Here is a 19265-nt window from a genome sequence, read left to right on the forward strand (position 1 = left end):
AGGCAAAATATTTTTTTCTTTTTTTGATTTTAACTTCCAATTTTTTTCTGTAGCTTTCCTACTATACCTTGATCAACATGTTGAAAGTTGGCACAATTTTATGAAATTTTGCTATATTTCTTTAGTTTATTTAATTTCTTTGAATTTTTTCGACAAATGCAAATTTGAACAGCAAGTGTGATGAATAATGGCAATTCATGAATGCAAAAATGATATTCATGTTAGTAAGTGTTAGTTGAGGCCGTATCCAGAAACAGACCAAAAATTTCACACATCTTCACGTCGAGACATGACCACGAACTTGCGAGCAAATAGTTTTTAAATTCTATTAAATGAAAACGGAGTCTAAAATTCATGAAACTTGTCGACAAGTCAAGATATCGCATGCGGGTGCCATGATAAAAATTTAAAAAGATTTCGAGCACATCGTCACGTATGATGCTTAGAAACCCTAACATCTCCACATTGTTATGAAACTTGTAACATCTCAACTAACACTTACTAACATGAATATCATTTTTGCATTCATGAATTGCCATTATTCGACACACTTGCAGTTCAAATTTGCATTTGTCGAAAAAATTCAAAGAAATTAAATAAACTAAAGAAATATAGCAAAATTTTATAAAATTGTGCCAACTTTCAACATGTAGTCTCATTTTATGTAGGGAGGCTCGATAAAAAGTTTGAAGACCAAAATTGAAAAAAATAAATAAGTTTGCCTAGTGTGCCAGCTAGACACTAGGCAAACTGGCCTCTTTGCCTAGTGTCTCATGGAAGACACTAGGCAAACTTATTTTTTATAGTGTTTGCCTAGTGTTGGGTTATCGACACTCGGTAAAGTTAATCAAATTTGATGTTTATCAAATTTTTCATTTGAGATCATTTGGTGTCTCAAAATTATTTTAGTAGTTTTGATTTTAATTTTTTAAAATTTAAAATTTTCCCATTTTTAAAGGTTCAAATTTTGCAATTTTATTTTGAAATTGATTTTGTTTGGTGTGGATTAATTGTCTTTCAGAGAAAAAACTGCAAAGAATCCTTATTTGAAAAGAAAGTCTCACAAACGCGCCTTAACCGGGCCAGCCAAAATGTAAGGGCAGTAAATTTTATAAGAGCAACAGACAAGTGAGAAAACCGGCCGCTCGTGCTCCACTTGTCTCCACCTCAGTCCACACGCGCGAGCGAACCCCGCACCAACAGCGTGACACCCTTCTCCCTCCACACTCTTCCCCTCCAAAATCCGACATCAAATTGTGCGAGAGAAACGTAGCAAAATCGAAAGGGGGAAAAAAGGAGCTAAACCCAAATCGACCAAACCCAGCCCCGGAACACCCGCCTCCGCCGCCGCCGCCATCGCCGGCGGCCACTGCAAGCGCGGCGCGGTGTCCGAAACCTTCTCCTGTGCTGCGAACCCCATCCACCGCCGTTCCCCAGGCCGCGACGGCGGCTAGGGTTTGGGAGCGCTCGCCCGCGGCCGGCTGCCCCGTCTCGGACCTCGACCTCGACCTCCGTCCTTGCCGGGCCGGCTAGGGTTTGGGAGCGCTCCTCGGCGCGGCCCGTCCGTCTGCTCCCACGGCGCCGCCCCATCCTCACCATCCTCTCCGACCTCGGCGCCCCCTCCACCAGATCCGGCGCTCGGCCCCCCTCCACCTGGACGACGATAAGGAGCAGCAGGCGGCGGCTGGTGGGTCATTTGACGCGGTGGTGGAGGAGCTGCCGCCGCCGGCGGCGGCATCTACGGCGAGGATGGTGAAGGATGTCAACCCTCACGAGTTCGTCAAGGCCTACTCCGCCCTCCTCAAGCGCTCCGGCAAGGTAACAGTGCCCGACTCACCCCGTTTCCCATCTGATTCGACGCTGCAACAAATGGTCGCGCATCGCTGCAGTCAGCGGAGACGAGCTTGTGCGATTGCATGGGATTGCCGTTGCCCGAGCAGTTAGTAGCTGTACTGTGATTACATGGATCCATCGCGCGTGCTACTGCTTTGGTTATACCAGTGAACTGCTCACATTTGATTGGTAGGTTGGAGCGTGATTTGCTCATATAACTACTAATCGTGATCTGTTGGGCATAAGCAATGCCGTTCTTCCGGTTCTTAGGCCTCCGTGGTAGCTTTTCTTATTCGAGTCTAGATCACCTGTTCAGAAAAGCTTGTTTGTAAAGTGTTTTTTTAATGTATATATATGCATGGGTTTTAGGCAAATTTTAACTGTATATGCTGAAAATTCCCTGAGCACTCATCTATTTTAACTGTATATTTTGTTTTCTATTGATATCCGTCAAGACAGTTTGTGGTTAGCCTTGGGTGTGGCTCTGTTCAGAATGGAATGGCTGTTTCAGGATGATCTGTTCAGAATGGAATGGCTATTAGCCTTGGGTTTTACTCTGCTCTGTATTTTGTACTTGCTTCTAGCCTCTCGTCCTCCACCGCGCGCTTGATGGTCGACAGAATGCTGGAACAGTTCATCCTGTAGTAACCTGATTGATCAACTGACGAAATCCATTTACTAATCTTCTTGTTCAACAGAAGTCTATGGCTACAGCCTCTTCCTTGTGCATGCTTATTACTAGATGAAAAGCTCGTGTTACGTTATGCCACACTCCTCTCTTCTGAATTGGACATGCCTTCACATTCCAATCCTGCATATCCTTCTAGAGACCAGCTGTGAGCTTGGCACCGAACCTTTCTTTCATGTTCAATTCGAGTAGCATGACTGCTTTGATTAGCTGTTCTGTTTTTTCACAGTTTACTGACTAATTTGCCTTATTGGTTCTATGTTGCAGGCTAGAAAGGATCTTGTCCACTACTGGTGTATTTTGTTGAGACAGAAGGTCATGTTGATCTTTTGGATTTCCTTCCTGTTTGGTAAGGCCCAAGTTATGAATTGGAATGGAACAATCAATTGGAGCATACAGATTTGTTTCTTGGTGGGAATGCAATTGCAGAAATATATAGATATATATCTGATTGCTTCGCACCTTGTCAACGAACTCCAGGTAATTTCTATTTTATTCGTTGCTTATTGATTTTTACATACCTTTGCCTTACTTTAACATTGGGGGTCAAATGTTGTAGGCCCAACTGCTAGAAGAAAGGAGGCTTCGCGAGGAGATGGAAGCGAGGGCGGTGGAAGAGCGGGAGGCCCAACGACAGAGGATAGAGGAGCTGGTGGGGTTCGTGTCCACTCTTGGCGCCGCTATGGGGCGGACCATGCCAGCTAGCCTAGTCTTGCCACTTCCTCAAGCAGCTACTCCTGTGAGTACCAATATATTACTTATTATGTTCCAACCTGACATAGGGCACACTAGAAAAAATATGCAATCTCAAACATACAATATGGTGTTGGTGGTGACGGCGGTTGTTGTTGTGGTGTGGTGGTGGCAGTTGTGGTGTTCGGGTGGTGGTGGTGTTGGTGGCGGTGTATTGATATGTATGTTCTTGACGGTCATCGTGCCGTTTGTTTTCTTGCAGGGTTTGGAAACCTCTCCGTGCAGGGGAGGTTCTGCCGAAATTTTTTATTGACGGTATCCTTTTCATTTTTTTCAGCATCAATCGGGCGTGGCATCGAATCAAATTGGAGGGTCGCCGGCTTCACAGATTGGAGCGTCGCCGGCACCACAGCTTGAGCCGAATCAAGTGGAAGGGTCGCCTGGAGCATCAAACCACGGGCCTCTTCACCCTTGACAATCGTCGTGATCAGCTTGTTGTGAACTTTGTTAAGAAATTTGGTTGTGCACTTGTGAACTTGTGGCACATTTGGACTTTTGGTATGAACATGTGATATATGTGAACATGTGGTTCTTATTTATGATTCATGTGATATATTTGTGGTGTTTGAATATGATTTATATTTGTGTCGCAAATGGAATAATCAAAAAAAAATTCAGCTTCTGGTTACTTTGCCTAGTGTCAGGGGTCTGACACTAGGCAAAGGGGCCACACGTGGCACACCTAGGACCAGGCTTTGCCTAGTGTCAGAAAACTGACACTAGGCAAAGTAGACAGTTTGCCTAGTGCCGGAGGCCTGACACTAGGCAAAGCTTGGCATATTTGTCTAGTGTAGGCGGCCTGACACTAGGCAAAGCTTGATATATTTGCCTAGTGTCGGACTCCTGGCACTAGGCAAACCTTGTATACTTTGCCGAGTGTCAGACCTCCGACACTAGGCAAAACGTCCGTTACGATTTCCACCGTCAGTGGAATACTTTTGCCGAGTGGTGTCCTTGACACTAGGCAAACACTTTGCCGAGTGTCCGAGGTTTGACACTCGGCAAAGTGCTCTTTGCCTAGTCCGCCTCTGCCGACCCTTGTTTGCCTAGTGTGACACTAGGCAAACTGTTTGCCTAGTGTTGGCACTAGGCAAATCGCGCGATTCCAGTAGTGAATATTGTAAACAAGCAAACAAGACAGTAACATGTGCCTACTTTTCTTGGTGTAAAGTTCAATCTTATCTTTCTTCAAGTTTCCAACTCACCTATCCATGCACTGTGACGCATGCAAGCCCCGGTAAAAAGTTTATTAAAAACTTTAAAGGAACCACGCGCTAACTGCTGCATGTATTTCCCACCTAGACAAACTTTTGAACTAATTGCTGCTTTTTTGGCAATATAAATTACTGTCATGTCTATCATCCAAAGAACGAAGCACGCACTACTGCGACGACTGCGACAGACGACAGTCCGCAACCAAAGAAGTTAGCTAGCCATGGCCATCGCCACTACTGCGACGGCGTTCGCGGCGCAGGTGCTGCGGGGGCGGTAGTTCATGGCGTATGGCTCCTTCCTCATCATGTCGGGTGCCGGCGCCTCCTTCATCTTCGCCATCTACTGCAAGGCTATCAAGTCAACGCTGGGGTACATGCTAACACGCATGAGCAGCTTAACACCGTCGGCTTCTTCAAGGACGTGGGAGCCAACGTCGGCATCCACGCGGTCCTCGTCACCGAGCTCGCCCCACCATGACTTGTCCTGACCCTCGGCTTCGCCATGAACCTCGGCGGCTACCTCATACTACTCTACCTCTCCGTTTTGTTGCTCGCCTGCCTCTACATTGTCGTCGGTGCCAAGACGCCAACTCCCAGGCCTTGTGCCAACATCGGTGCGCGCGCGCTCGTCACTTGCATCAAGAACTTCCCCGTGAGCCGCGGCGTCATCCTCGGTCTCCTCAAGGGCTTCGTCGGCCTCAGAGGCGCCATCTTCATCCAGCTCTATCTCACCTTCTATGGCCACGGAGGCGGCGGTGACACCAGTCCGCTCATCCTCCTCGTCGGCTGGCTGCTGGATGTCATCTCTGTTGCCTTCCGCGCCACCATCCGGATCATATACGTACGCGTGCCGCGCTCTCCCATCGCAGTACGCCGGGAGTACCGCACCTTCTATGCCTTCCTCTACGTATCGCTCGCGCTCGCCGCCTACCTCCTGGTCGCCATCGTCCTGCAGAAGCAATTCTAGTTCGCATGGGCTGAGTACGCCGCCAGCGCCGCAGTCATGTTCTTGATGCTCCTGCTTCCAATCGGAATTGTCCTGCGCGAACCACTAAGAGGCCACGCTGTTCAAGTCCAGCATCGCCAACGCAACGGAAGCCCAAGCGCAAGCTACAGCCACGCCGGCTCTGGCTGCAGCCACTAAACAGCCACCACCAGCACCAGCGACAACGGTGGAAAGGTTACTACTTTCGCTGCGGCCGCCACCACGCGGCGAGGACTACACGATCCTGCAGGCGCCAGTGAGGGTTATAGTTGGCCATGCAGCCTGAGCCCGTCGGCCCGGCCCAAGGCCCGTTTTTTTGGCCCAACTAAAGCACGGCCCGGTATGGAGGCTAGCGGGCCCAGGCTGGCCCAGCCCGGAGGAGCAGGCCATGCCTGGGCCTTACCCCAGGCACGTGGCCTGGCACGGCCCAACCTGCTACAGAGTCGGCGGCCCGCTGGCGGCCCAGCCAGCCGGCCTGCTAAGAGCCCCAGCCGGCCCGCGCAACCCCCTCCCCTCCCCACGCCTGAACCCTATCCTCGCCTCCCAACGCGGCCGCCTCCTCCTCGCCTCCCCATGCCAGCGGTGCACGCGCCGGCCTCGAGCACGCCGCCAGCCGCCCACCTCCCCCAAGCACCCCCGCGCGATGGCTGGCCTCGAGCCCCCGTCCCCAAACCCTAAATCCTCACCTCGCAGCTCGCGCTTCCCTCTCCCCTCTTCCCCGGCGCAGGGCGGCTCTCCTCCGGCACGGACGTCTCCGAGCAGGGGCAGCGCGGATCTGCTCCTCCGTGGCAGATCCGCTCCCTGCGTCCTCCCTCCCTCCCTTCTCCGGCAGATCCAGTGAACAGTGGCGCGCGGCGCGTGGATATGGGCTCGGGAGCGGTGGATCCGGCACCGGTGCAACGGATCCGATGAGCGGCAATGACGGATGTGGGTGTAAGAAAAATGGACCCTAGGCACATTTACTTTGGATTTTGGTGTTTGATGACCAACACAACCAAATTAGACTAATGAATTTGTAAGTGTTTGTTTTGTAGTCCAATAGGGTGCAAGACGTGACTTGGACGAAGGCGACGTGATGATCCGATGATCAACACCTTAAGCAAGACCTTAGAAGCACAAAAGAAGATTCAAGATATCAAGCAAAGTCCAAGCACGAAGATAGGAACCATGTCGTACGTAAGATCGCGAAGAAACGAGCTCGCAGAAGCGACCGGACGCTGGACCGGACGCACCGGTGAATAGGCTCGGCAAACTGGCGTCAACAGCAGCGACCGGACGCTGGTGGCAAAACGGCCGAACGTAGGGAAGCAGCGTCCGATCGAGTACAGAGAGGTTCCAGAACGGCGAAACTACGACCGGACGCGTCCGGCGGCAGGTGACCGGACGCTGGCAGCGTCCGATCAGTGGTTCGCGGTTCAATGGCCGGGACGACCGGACGCGTCCGGTCAGGACGACTTCAGCGTCCAGTCAGTAGCAGAAAAGCGGGATTTCATCCCCAACGGCTACTTTCTCCATGGGGCTTATAAATAGACCCCCAACCGACCATTTGGTAAGTGTGGAGCTGAAAAAACATACCAATGGTGTTAATACACCATTTTAGTGATCTCCACTTGCATAGAGCTTAGTGATTCATTAGGTGATTAGCGTAGGTGCTTTGCGAAGTGCTTAGGTTGATTAGACCATCGCTCATGCGCTTGCTCTAGGTTTGGGCCTAGTGTTTAGTGAGGTTTACATACCTCTTACCACTCGGTGCTTGCGCGCACCATTGTTGTACATCGGAGGGGCTTGAAGTCTTGCGAGATCACACCAACCACGTTTGTGGTGTGGCCGCTACCGTGTACCAGAGGGAACAAGGCCCACGGCGTTTCGGCCGGAAGCTTGATAGTGAAGACGACAGGGAGCATCCGGGAGAGGCTTGCCAAGAGGCACGTCGGAGACCCACTTGAGCGTGGGGAAGGCCCCAGGCTATCCACGGAGTTACCCGATCGGGAGCTTGGCCCTTGCGAGGGATTCCTTGCGAGGGGCTCCAACGAGGACTAGGAGGAAGCTTGCGTGCTTCTCGATACCTCGGTAAAAATACCAGAATTATTGACGGGAGTTTGCATATCTCTACCTTGCTCTTTAGCTTCCGCATTTACATTGATTGAATTACTCCTTTTGCAGTAGAGATAGCAACACACTAGTAAAACCGTAGTTGCACATTTATATAGTTTATCTTTCGCATAGGTTTTGCTAAGGTTAGAAAAATAGGTCATAGTTTAGAGTTAGAATTTTAAGTTGCCTAATTCACCCCCCCTATTAGGCGTCATGGTCCCTTCAGTGGGATTCTGGCAAGCTGCGGTGGTGCTCCTACGGATCCGTGTCGAGCTCCTCTATGGCTGCGGCGGCGGTGTTCTTCCCTTTCCTCTCTCTGATGCCGACGACGACAGATGTGCGATTCCGGCAAGCTATTTTATGGGAGCCTTACCCTCTGATGCTGTGGCGGTGTTCTTCCCTTTCCTCTCTTTGATGCTGCCGACGTGGCCGACGGCCCCATCGACCTCATCGCCGTCATCGCCTGCTGAAGCGGGCCTTGGGCTGGCCCGGCCTCCCTGATAGGCCATGCTTACCGGGTCGGCCCGGCACGAAAAACAGCCCAGCAGGCTGTGCCTGGGCCGTCGGCCAGGCATGAAGCCTAGCTCGGCACGGCCCGGGAGGCCCGGCGTGCCGTGCCGGCCCGACCCCTATCGGGCCGTGCTTTCACGGGCCCGTGCCATGCCGGGCTAGGCTGGCCCATTGGCCATCTATAGTGAGGGTGGACATGATGCTATTGTTCACATCGATGGCGTTCGGCGTGGGTGGCACACTGACGGCGCCGATCGACAACATGGGCCAAATCGCCGAGTTGCTGGGTACCCGCAGCACATCAGAGGCCAGGGTTACGTTATCGAGGAGGGCTCTGAGGCTTGTGTGAACTCCGCGAGGGGTTGTAGGTGCGTCGCCGCCTTCGGAGGGCTTCCTTTTTCCAATTTCGATTCGTTCGAACTTTGGATTTGGATTCAGATGCACGTTAGGAATTGGCGAGCAGGGCGAGAGGTGGGGCACGTTGATGAAAACCTTGCATATTTTTTAGGTGTAGATGGATATATATGCACCAGCTTGATCGTGGCTCCTATGTCGCTCACCCCTCCACCATGGCTTGACGCTAAAATCAATCTGACATAGCTCGTTCATGTCATCATTTTTAAGTTTTAACTAGGGCTGAGCTCCCTATCACAATTGTCTCGCGTGCCCTCCTGCGGCACACACAGATCGTTGTTGGCCCACAGGATCACCGGCTCAGGCGAGTGAACCACTCAGCCGATCTTGTCGAGCACCCACTAGTGTTGCCGAGCACCCACTAGCCGTGCCGACCATGAGTAGGCGTTGTCCATGCCACACACTATGACCAGAGCTAGAAGAAGAAGGGAGAACAGAGCAAGCACGCACAATACAAGACACCAGCGTTGGCCGAAGCCCTGTCTGTGTGATGGCAAATCTGAACTCTCTTTACTGAGTTGCCATGGTAGTCTATTTATACAACTCTATCTATCTAGTTCTAGTCAAGCCCACATGCTGTAACAGTAACTAGATAACATACAGGGCTGACTCTGCGCCGGCCACTGCATGGCTACAGTGCTGCAGGTGAGCCGTGCGGCGCCTGCACCTGCAGCGGCTACAGTATCGCAGCAGGGGGCCTTTCGGCGCCGCCTTTCCTTGTTGTGTTCACACAAGGTAACAGTAGATTAGCTAACAATCTTCCCCTAATCCTACTGCTAACCCTTGTACCCCCTCCATGCCGATCATCTCCTTCAACTCCATGAGTCAAAGTCGTTCGAGCGGCTTGGTGAGGACGTCCGTGAGTTGCCAACCAGTTTCGATGAACTCAATGACGATCTGCCCTCCATCAACACAGTCCCTGAGGAAGTGGCTCCGGTCATGCAGAACCAGATTCTTTGCGAGGACGATGGTGGGCTGGTTGTCCACCATCAGTGCTGGTGGGTGAGCTTCCACACCGGTCAGCTCGCCCAGCAGCCGGCATAGCCACACAACTTGGCACGCCGCTGTGGCTGCCGCTACGTACTCTGCCTCGCACGTAGATAGCGTCATCACCTTCTGTTTCAGCGACAGCCACAAAATTGGGGCTGACCCGAGGAAGACGAGCACACCAGAGGTGCTCCGTCGTCCGTCGATGTCCCTCGCCATGTCTGCATCGCTGAACACCATGAGTTGCAGCCTACTCCCGCTGGTCTTTGGGAAGATGATCCCATGATTCACCGTCCCCTTGACGTAGCGTAGTAGCCGCTTCACCGCAGCTCGTCGATCCACCTCCAGGATGTCGTCCGATCAGCCTGAAGTGGGTGTACAAGGTCAAAACGGATGAGCTCAGCGCCATTGTCAAGCACAAGGCATGCCTCATCGCCCGAGGCTTTGTTCAGCGCGAGGGCATCGACTTCGAGGAGGTCTTTGCACCAGTAGCGCGCATGGAGTCTGTTCGTTTGCTACTAGCCTTGGCAGCAGCAAAAGACTGGCGCGTCCATCATTTGGACGTTAAATCGGCCTTCCTCAACGGCGAGCTGGCGGCAGCCGATCTTGCCGAGCACCCACTAGTGTTGCCGAGCACCCACTAGCTATGCCGACCACGAGTAGGCATTGTTCGTGCCACGCACTACGACCAGAGCTAGAAGAAGAAGAGAGAACAGAGCAAGCATGCACAATACAAGACACTAGCGTTAGCCGAAGCCCTGTCTGTGTGATGGCAAATCTGAAATCTCTTTACTGAGTTGTTGTGGTAGTCTATTTATCACTACTACACAAACTTTACTGGAGGCAGGCGTTTTCGGTTTCCCGCGGCGGGCAAAGCCGTCCGCCGCGGCCTAGAGGCCACGGTAAATCGTGGCTTAACTGCGGCGGGCGGCTTTGCCTGCCGCGGTTAACCGATTTACCGTGGCGGGCGGTGTAACGCGCCCGCTACGGTAAATATACTTTTACCACGGCGGGCACGTTACACCGCCCGTCGTGGTAAATTATTTTACCATGACGGACACCTTTTGTGGCCCGCCGCGGTTATGTTGATTAGCCGTGGCGGGCTTTATTATTTGCCCACCTCGGTAAATTATTTCCTGAATTAAAAAAATACAGCAGGCATATAAATTCAAATAAAATACAGCAGGCATATAAATTCAAATTCAAATCACATCCAGATTTCACAGATTAAACTTAAAAAGTATGCATGCATTACACATGAGATAATATACATATATATACATTCACTTAGTCGTTCTTGTCATCATTAATTCATTACATTTATATATTAAAGTCGTTATACATGCACTAAGGTGTAATCCTGCGGACACATCATCATGGGCTATTTCCTCAGCCTCTCATACTCCGGTAAAATCGCTAGCGGGCTATTCTCATTGAAGAATGTGCCCCCTTCAAGCACGCATTTGTCTAAGACAAACTTACATATGTCCGTCTTGAGCACCCTCCAACTGCTGCTGTACTGCTTGCACACCCTCAGGAACTCACAGGTGTAGAAGCCACAGGTTCGTGATCCTACCGGTTGTTTGGCACACTGCATGATCGATACACAAGCATTACAACACAGGCATTAGAACGCATATGAACGGAAAGCACAATTAAACCTTTCAAATACTTACCGGAAAGTCGCGTCTAATTTTGATGCGGTTCTTATGCTTAGCCTTAAATTTCTCTGTTCTTCGATCATAGCATTAAGGATCCTTCACGTACTCCTTATAAGCGCTATACGAAATGTACTAGTATTAGGCAGGGCATTAGAACGCATATGAGAAGACAGTTCAGTCACTTACACTCTGAGGCAATCTTCAAAGGCCTTGTACCCTTTTAAGTTTGGCACTGTCAACGAATCAAATACGCAGGCCCTGCCATCCTGAGGGTAGATGATAAATGCAACCCAGTGACCCTCGAGGCCTTGGCTACGCCATTGAAACAAAATACAGGTTACGATGAGAAATAATAATACTAGCTAGCTACCCACTTATATCTACACGCATGTCTTCGACTTACTCAAAGTGGTCGGCAGCTAGGATACACCCATTTCCCCTAATCTTCTTCATTGCTCCTAGTATGTATCTTGAAATGTTCAACTTCTCATTGTCCATCAGTTTCTTCTTGTGCGCCTCTCTCTGTCGCTTGGTCATGTCTTTCATGGTTGGATGATTGTCATCTAGGTGGTAACCAATGATGATTCTTTAAGCAATACGCATTGGAGATAGATAGATAACATCAAGTTTTAGTTCCTTGGATATATAGGCCATCAACCTGCAAGGACAAGCCATCGTGGCATATATAAGTAGTCTTGACCGATTCAAAGGCAGGTGATATGTGAAACTCGCAATTCATCACTTACAAGGTGACTTGGGCGATGTCAAGGTCTTGTTCTCGCAGTAGTCTGTACATGTCGTGGAAGTCCACGGGGAGTTCTACATCGTTGCCGGGCAAGTGGAAGTACTCCGCCACAACCTTGACTAGAAAACCATGCAAGCCAGCTTTTGCCGCTTCCATGTACCAGAGATGAAACCTCGTTGTCTCCCACCTTTCCTCGTCGATGAGTTGGGCCTTGGTTATCATGAACTTCCCATGCTCATAATGGCCGGGGCAGTCATCCGATTCAGGAAATAGATGGAAAGGTCGGCCTGGGATAGAAATGTTAGTACCATATTATGGCAAAGAAAAGTTATTAGCAAATTATGCTCGCCGCTACCATACCTTTCGAACTCAAGTGAGTATGTGAGCTGCCCTTGGTCGCCTTTAGTCTTCGCCGACGGTGGAGGACAGTGGCTTGTGCTCGCAATGGCAGCAGGCGGTGTCTTTGCCCCCGGTTCCTCCGTGCCTCCCGGTCCTTTGCTCGTGCCCTTAGACGGACTGCCGGGAGGTGGAGGTGGACTTGTTGTTGGAGGAGGAGAACGAGGGTGAGGGCTTGTGCCTCCTAGCCCTTTGCTCGTGCCCTTAGACGGACTGCCGGAAGGTGGAGGTGGACTTGTTGTTGGAGGAGGAGAACGAGGGTGAGGGCTTGTGCCTCGGGGTGAGTTCCTTCCCTTGTCATCCCCGCCGTTGCCTTCATCATTGCCGTCACCATGATCCGGATCATCGGGGGGACAAGATCCGGCAATGGATGGTTGTGATGCTGGTGTCGCCGTCAGCGTAGAAGTCGACGTCGAGAGAATGATCTCTATGTCATCCTTGTTCCACAGGACTTCGGAACCCAAGGCAGCTCCAAGGATTGTTACCCCTTCTGCAGTTGGATATTCCATTTCAAATTCTTCATATTCGGTCGCATACCATATAAGTATCATGGCAGCATAGTTGGCAGGGATCTGGTCTTGGTTGAAATCTTTGATATCTTCTTTGGGGTGCATGTAACCCTCACCCACGGTCAACTTTTTTGCCCTGTCGAATGGGATCGTGAGGTGGACGCGCATGGGTTCCCGGATGTCGTCGACGGGGTGCGTTGGGCGATCCTCGATCATCGGCAGTGGCTGCCCTTGTGTCTGCCCTTATGGAACTTGAGGCACGGGCATGCCAGCCTGGCGAAGCATTTGTGACCTCATCGACACCATATCTGGGTCATTGCTCGTGAAGGCTTCTTTTATGGACCGGCTGATCATTTCGGCCACACCTTGATCATAGCCCTTCTGAAAGATGCCCTCCTTGTACCTCTACCTTGACCGGTATGTGGCAGTGTCAGATTGCCATGACTCCACTGAGTTCCAGCTCATCTTCGATGACATGCCACGGACACGGCCATGGTGCTTGGGGGTTCCCAGCGCCAGGGTCAGCAAGTCCTGGCTCCTGCAAACCTCGAAGCTATCCTTGGAATTAGTGGCCTCGATGACAGCCCTCTCCACCTCCTCGAACTTGGGCTCATTGAACTTGCTCACGCCCTCCTTGAGCTTCTTCGGCTTGCGGGCATAGATGAAGTCCTTAGCCCTCAAGTCTACACCGTCGTACAGATCGGGAAGCCCGATGGCAGCTCTAGCCCTTTCTTCCTCCTGCCACTAGGGCCTCTTACCAGCAAACCCAGTCATGCCAAAGCGGTGGGGGTGTAGGTTCTTCTTTGTGAGTGCACTGAACTTGGCGCTCTTTGCCTTTGCTTCTTCTGTTGTTCTTTGTTTGCAGAACTCTTCCCAGTGATGTTCCTTCACCATAGTGTATTTGACACAGGGTGACTTGCCTAGCTTCAGGTAGTACCTAGTCAGCATGGACTTGAAGTTTGTAAAGGCTCTTCCTGCCACGTGCATGACCCACTCCCTGCACTTGTCAAGATCGGCATCTGTTCAGGGTTTGGAGACCGCGCACTTTCAACTTCGTCGTCCCTCGGTTGGTAGGTCAGATCATCTTCGTCCTCTATACGATGTTTCTTTGTTGGCCTCGGGGTCACGGACACTTGGCTCTCGAGAGTAGTTGATGATGATGCACTAGGGGTAGGGTCGCGCCATTCGCTTATCGGTTCCTCCGCCATTGGAAAGCTACAATGAATACATATTTTAGTTGTATAGACACAGTTATAGAGTAGTAAAGTAGAGTAGTACTAGAGTAGTAAAGTAGAGTAGTACTAGAGTAGTAAAGTAGTAGTAGTTGGCTCAGATTTGCCCCATTGTCATCACATCGCTTTTAAACTGGTTGCTTCTATCTGGTATACAAGCCATCCTAGTTTAGCGGGGGCACTCGATCATCATCGCCGCTGCCTCAGCATAAAAGGGTTCACATCATTGCATATGCCACTGCCTTAGCTTAGAAGTGTGAAAAGAATCATCATTGCAAATACCAAACAAAAGCCATCAAGATAGTTTCAAAATTCGGCCCCAAAGGGCTAAGTCCTTCGGCCATCAAGATAGAGTAGAAGACTAGAGGAGGTGAGAGTAGAGTAGAGTAGAGTAAGAGGAGTAGAGTAAGAGCTGTACAGCTCAAAAGTTTGTTTGGCAACATAGGCAGCAATAAACCCCCATCATAGCTCAATCAAATTTAGTCAGTAAGAGTAAGAGTAGTAGAGGAACTGCTCAATTTAGTCAGCAAGAGCATAGTAGAGGAGTAGGCAGTAGAGGAGGAGGGAGTAGAGGAGTAGGCAGTAGAGGAGGAGGGAGTAGAGGAGTAGGCAGTAGAGGAGGAGGGAGTAGAGGAGGAGGGAGTAATAGTAGGCAGTAGTAGTAGTATACTAGTAGTAGTATACTACTAGAAAGTAGTAGGCAGTAGTAGTAGTATACTACTAGAAAGTAGTATACTAGTAGTAGTATACTACAGTAGTATAGCAGTAGTATAGGAGTAGTATAGGAGGACAGTAGTAGCAGACAGTATAGGAATAGATTAAGTAGAGAAAGTAGTAGGTAGTAGTAGTATACTACTAGAAATTGCAGCAAAGTGACCAATTCATCTCAAAATTCTCACAAATTTAGCATGTGATCAGTTTAAAGGCAAGGTGCATCATAGGCAGTGGCATATGCTCAGAATTTTGTCACAAATTTCTTTGGCATCATAGGCAGCATGTAATTACAAATTTTATTCTTGTAGACAATGCTGTTGAGATTCGATGCTGTTGGAGACAACCCTGTTGGAGATAAGCCTGTAAAGGGGATTGTTAAAAAGACAGCCAGGTTTCACAGCTAAATATGCGCGATATTGAAAATTCCTATCCACGAATTATGTGACTACATATTCAAAGTTGCTTGGCATAATGAGCATATAATTTATAATTAAGCCTGGAAACAGCTCTAAGAGCTCTATGAAACAGACCCTAACTGAAAACTGCCTTAAACACTAAGTTAACAGCAGAATTAGAAGACTCCTCATCATACCTGAAGGAAAGACAGTTTTGCATTTTCACAGTAGACAGAACAATGTAGTGGAACCTAGAGAAAGCTAGGATAGCCCAAATGTGAATCTCTAATTACATTTCAGATGTGAAAATATAGCAGTTACTACAAGAATAAAATTTGAGCTTTGGAGACAGAGGGGCCCAAATGAATAAAATTTCAATAGCACTGTAATTACAGAACCAAGGTACTATGTAGTTCTTACCTCGGCCTAGGCGCAGCAGGTTCCAAGTGAGGAGGTAGCGGCTAGAGCCCGTCTGTGCTCCGAGGATGGGGCCCGGCGTGTGGACGGTGACCGGGGAACGGGGCCCGGCGTGTGGATGGTGACCGGGGAGGAGGACGGGGATGGTGACCGGGGAGGAGGACGGGGCCCGGCGTGTGGACGGTGACCGTGGAGGAGCTCGGTGGCCGGCGCTAGGGTTTCGGGGACGGGGCCCAGCGTGGAGGAGCTCGGCGGGCGCTGGAGCAAGGGTTCCGGGGAGAGGAGGACAGGGGCGGGGTACGGGCACAGGGGAGGAGGACGGGGGCGAGGGGCGCGTGCGGTGGCCGCGGAGGAGCTCGGTGGCCGGTGCTAGGGTTTCAGGGACGGGGCCCAGCGCGGAGGAGCTCGGCGGCCGGAGCAAGGGTTCTGGGGAGAGGAGGACGGGGGCAGGGCATGGGCACGGGGGAGGAGGACGGGGGCAGGGGTCACATATATAGCCACTGATTAACCACGGCGGGCAATATAAGCCGCCCGCCGTGGTAAATGTTTACTGCAGCGGGCACCTTACACTGCCCGCCGCGATTAATCTATTAACCGCGGTGGGCGCTGTTACATGCCTGCCACGGTTAATACTGCTGCACTAATTTGCCTCTGGCTATATTATTCCTATGGAGTAGATAAGGTGTTGCCTCTGTATAACCAAAGACAAACTATTCTGACTTTACCTTCCTGATTGGGTATTGTACTGTCCTTTTTGGTATCTATTATGCTTTTTTCCCCAGTTGCATATGCTTTGCACGGTTGATGCATCACCATCAAATGAAACATTACAAGATGCAGTGGTTAGGGCATGCATCAAACTTTCTAAGCTTCATCGCCACTGGCCGGATCAACTTCTTGGCCCGATAAGTATTGGCGGGCACCTTGTTAGCCGTTGGGTACGTGGTGGTAAGGTAGCTTAACAACTCATTTAAGCTAGTGTCAGACCAACCATGACGAGCCTTCAACATCAACATATGGAGGTTAAAACAGAGCGCCGTGCACTCCTTCGGACAATCGCCGCCGTCCTTATGGAGAGGATCAACTACCGCCTGCTTCAACTCTCTGAAATTCTCCAACCACTTTTGGCAACCCAACACAACGTCGTCTTCATCGAAGTGTTTGACTAGATCTTCAACAAGCTGCACATCCTCGGGTTGGCTCACGGTATCCTGACCATCCCCACCGTCGCCGGCTTTGTCGGCCATGTCTTGCATTAGATCATCCACCATGATGTAATCACGACAACTGTTGTCACTGTCGGCTGGCGCAGCTGCTGCTGAAGATGATGAGGAGCCGGGTGCTCCTAAAGGATCTTTATTCACCGGTGGTGCTGTCGTCGTCGGCGTCGAAGAGCTCACTCTAGATGCACCGCCACTCGCACCAACTCTTTCGCCATGGAATGTCCAGACTGTGTAGCCCTTGACGAAACCATACATGATCAAATGAGTTTGCACCTCGCTGTCTCGGTGGGCTTTCAGGTTCTTGCAACGAGAACATGGACATATGGTTGTCATCCGCTTCAGTCTCTCACGGTGAGCTTTACCAGCAGCAATAAACTTCCTTAATTCGAAGAGGTACCGCGGATCATTCACTCTATCGATCCGGTACATCCATTCCGACCTATCCATCATACCTACGAACATTATCCGTCACAATCAACATTAAATAAAGAAGAATTAGGAGACATTGATGATTTTTACGTCCAAAATCATGAAAAAGAGAGGAAATGAAGATGTGAAAGATGAAGCATGCATCTATGATGAATCTAAAGTTAAAGAAATACATGACATCATTTTTTCCATTAAAATTGATCTAGATCTAGATCTAGATCTAGAGAGAACTCTAGGTGATGGAAATAGAGAGATAGGATGGAAGGAGAGAGGGAGAGCCTTTATGAACCTCTTATGATGTCCTCCTCCCTCAAATCCAAGCCCTTCAACTCAAATCAAAAGTTTCCTCAAATTTTAGGGCAAAGCCTCCCCCATGAGTTTGAGAGAGGAAGACCCGTGGAGAAGATGAAGGGGTGGTGCTGTGTATTTGTATAGGCTTTACCGCGGCGGGCAGGATAAAGCGCCCGCCTCGGTAAATCAACTCTTTACCGTGGCGGTCAGTTTAAAGAGCCCGCCACGGTAAATCGTATTAACCGCGGCGGGCGATTCATACCGCCCGCCGCGGTAAATAATGATTTCTTGCGGTGGGCAAGTAAGGTGGCCCGCCGCGGTAAACCATTTTCTCGCAGCGGGCGCCTCGGTGGCCGGCCTCGCTGGCCGGCCACCGGTTAACCATGGCGGGCAAAAGAGGTGCCCGCCACGGAGCCCATTTTGGCCACGCTGCGCAAATTGATTCCTGTAGTAGTGTATATAACTCTATCGATCTAGTTCTAGTACAGCCCACTTGCTGTAACAGTAACTAGATAACATACAGAGCTGACTCTGCGCCGGCCACTGCATGGCTACAGTGCTGCAGGTGAGCCGTGCGGCGCCTGCACCTGCAGCGGCTACAGTATCACAGCAGGAGGCCTTTCGGCGTCGTCTTCCCTTGCTGTGTTCACACAAGGTAACAGTAGATTAGCTAACAATCGCTCCCTCGCTAACCCGGCTTCGTCAAGCTATCACCATGACGCTTTCGCCACTACCTTGATGCCCAATCTCCATCCTTTTCTTCCTGGCATATGGCTGCACCTCGGTCTTAGCTTCCTCCCCTGCGCTCGCCACCATCACCAAGACGGCCCACTACCCATAGATCCCTAATTCCTTCTAAGCCCTCTCGGATTGATCAACCCTGTCCAACGATTCACAAATTGCATATCATTAAGGCACGCGTATAAATAATTCCTTCCATTTTCTATTTTATGTCCTAGTTCAGCTCAATACGTGCCGCTTTTTTCACCGATCACTTGGATTACAATGCTTTTGACGAGTGACATGTGAGTCATTTTTTATAAACCCTCATGCCTCATAAAAATCATATAATCTCCATTTTCTAAAAGGACTGAGCGTTTTAAATTCTTACATAATAACACGGATGGATTGCTGACTATGCAGCTTCCTAATCTACCCTACTAATGCACCATCTATTTCATGGCTAAGTCTGCCCATAAAATGCCCCCCACTGAGCTAGGTAGCCCAATCCACTCACCCCAAAAATTGTACCCAGAAAAAGAACACCGTAAAAACAAACATCCAGAGTGCTTCTTAGTCTTCTTTCTCTCTTTACTCGCTCAAATCTAACGTACAGGGATCGTGTGTATGGTACTCCTCATACCTCCCATCTCCCATGCTCGTGCCCAGCCCCCCACACCCACGTTCCGCAGCCACGTACGGTTCGATCCTCAAGTTCTCTCTTTTTTCCGCAGCCACGGTTCGATCCACAAGTTCTCTCTTTTTTTTTTCCGTCCATTCTTCAGTCAAGCACCACAGCATCCACCTCGCCGACTCCTCTCCCCCACGCCCAGCACCAGGGAGCCACCACCCGCGGGCGCAGGGCAGCGCGAGGGAGGCCAAGCGCCATGGCCAGCAGGTCTGCTGGTGTTGCAATAACCTCAATCTAGTGAACATGACTTCCAAAAGTTCTTCAATTGCATGCTAGCAGTCTCTGTATTCTGAACTTTGATGGTGAAATTAAACCGAGGATCAGCATTTCTTTTGCTGATTACCACTAGTAGAGCAGCCTCTGT

At 50.3% G+C, this 19265-nt stretch overlaps 2 protein-coding genes and 1 pseudogene across 3 annotated transcripts in view; all 3 read left to right on the forward strand.

The window, feature by feature from the left end:
- Nucleotides 1–19265, forward strand: part of LOC136543036 (uncharacterized) — an 84773-nt gene that overhangs the window by 41654 nt on the left and 23854 nt on the right. The gene's annotated exons all lie outside the window — the stretch shown is intronic.
- LOC136541281 (uncharacterized) lies at nt 1207–3820 on the forward strand. Of its 2 annotated transcripts, none has more exons than XM_066533096.1 (4): nt 1207–1818; nt 2789–3001; nt 3081–3260; nt 3552–3820. In XM_066533096.1, the coding sequence occupies exons 1-4, from the start codon at nt 1750–1752 to the stop codon at nt 3687–3689; spliced, it is 600 nt and encodes a 199-aa protein (XP_066389193.1). In that variant the 5' UTR covers nt 1207–1749; the 3' UTR covers nt 3690–3820. The 2 variants fall into 2 exon arrangements, 1 of the variants encoding a protein (XP_066389193.1); XR_010780325.1 differs by lacking the exon at nt 1207–1818 and adding an exon at nt 1886–2669.
- Nucleotides 4710–8426, forward strand: LOC136542866 (uncharacterized; annotated as a pseudogene).

This window comes from Miscanthus floridulus, chromosome 3, assembly GCF_019320115.1.
Source record: "Miscanthus floridulus cultivar M001 chromosome 3, ASM1932011v1, whole genome shotgun sequence".
NCBI classification, from domain to species: Eukaryota; Viridiplantae; Streptophyta; class Magnoliopsida; order Poales; family Poaceae; genus Miscanthus; species Miscanthus floridulus.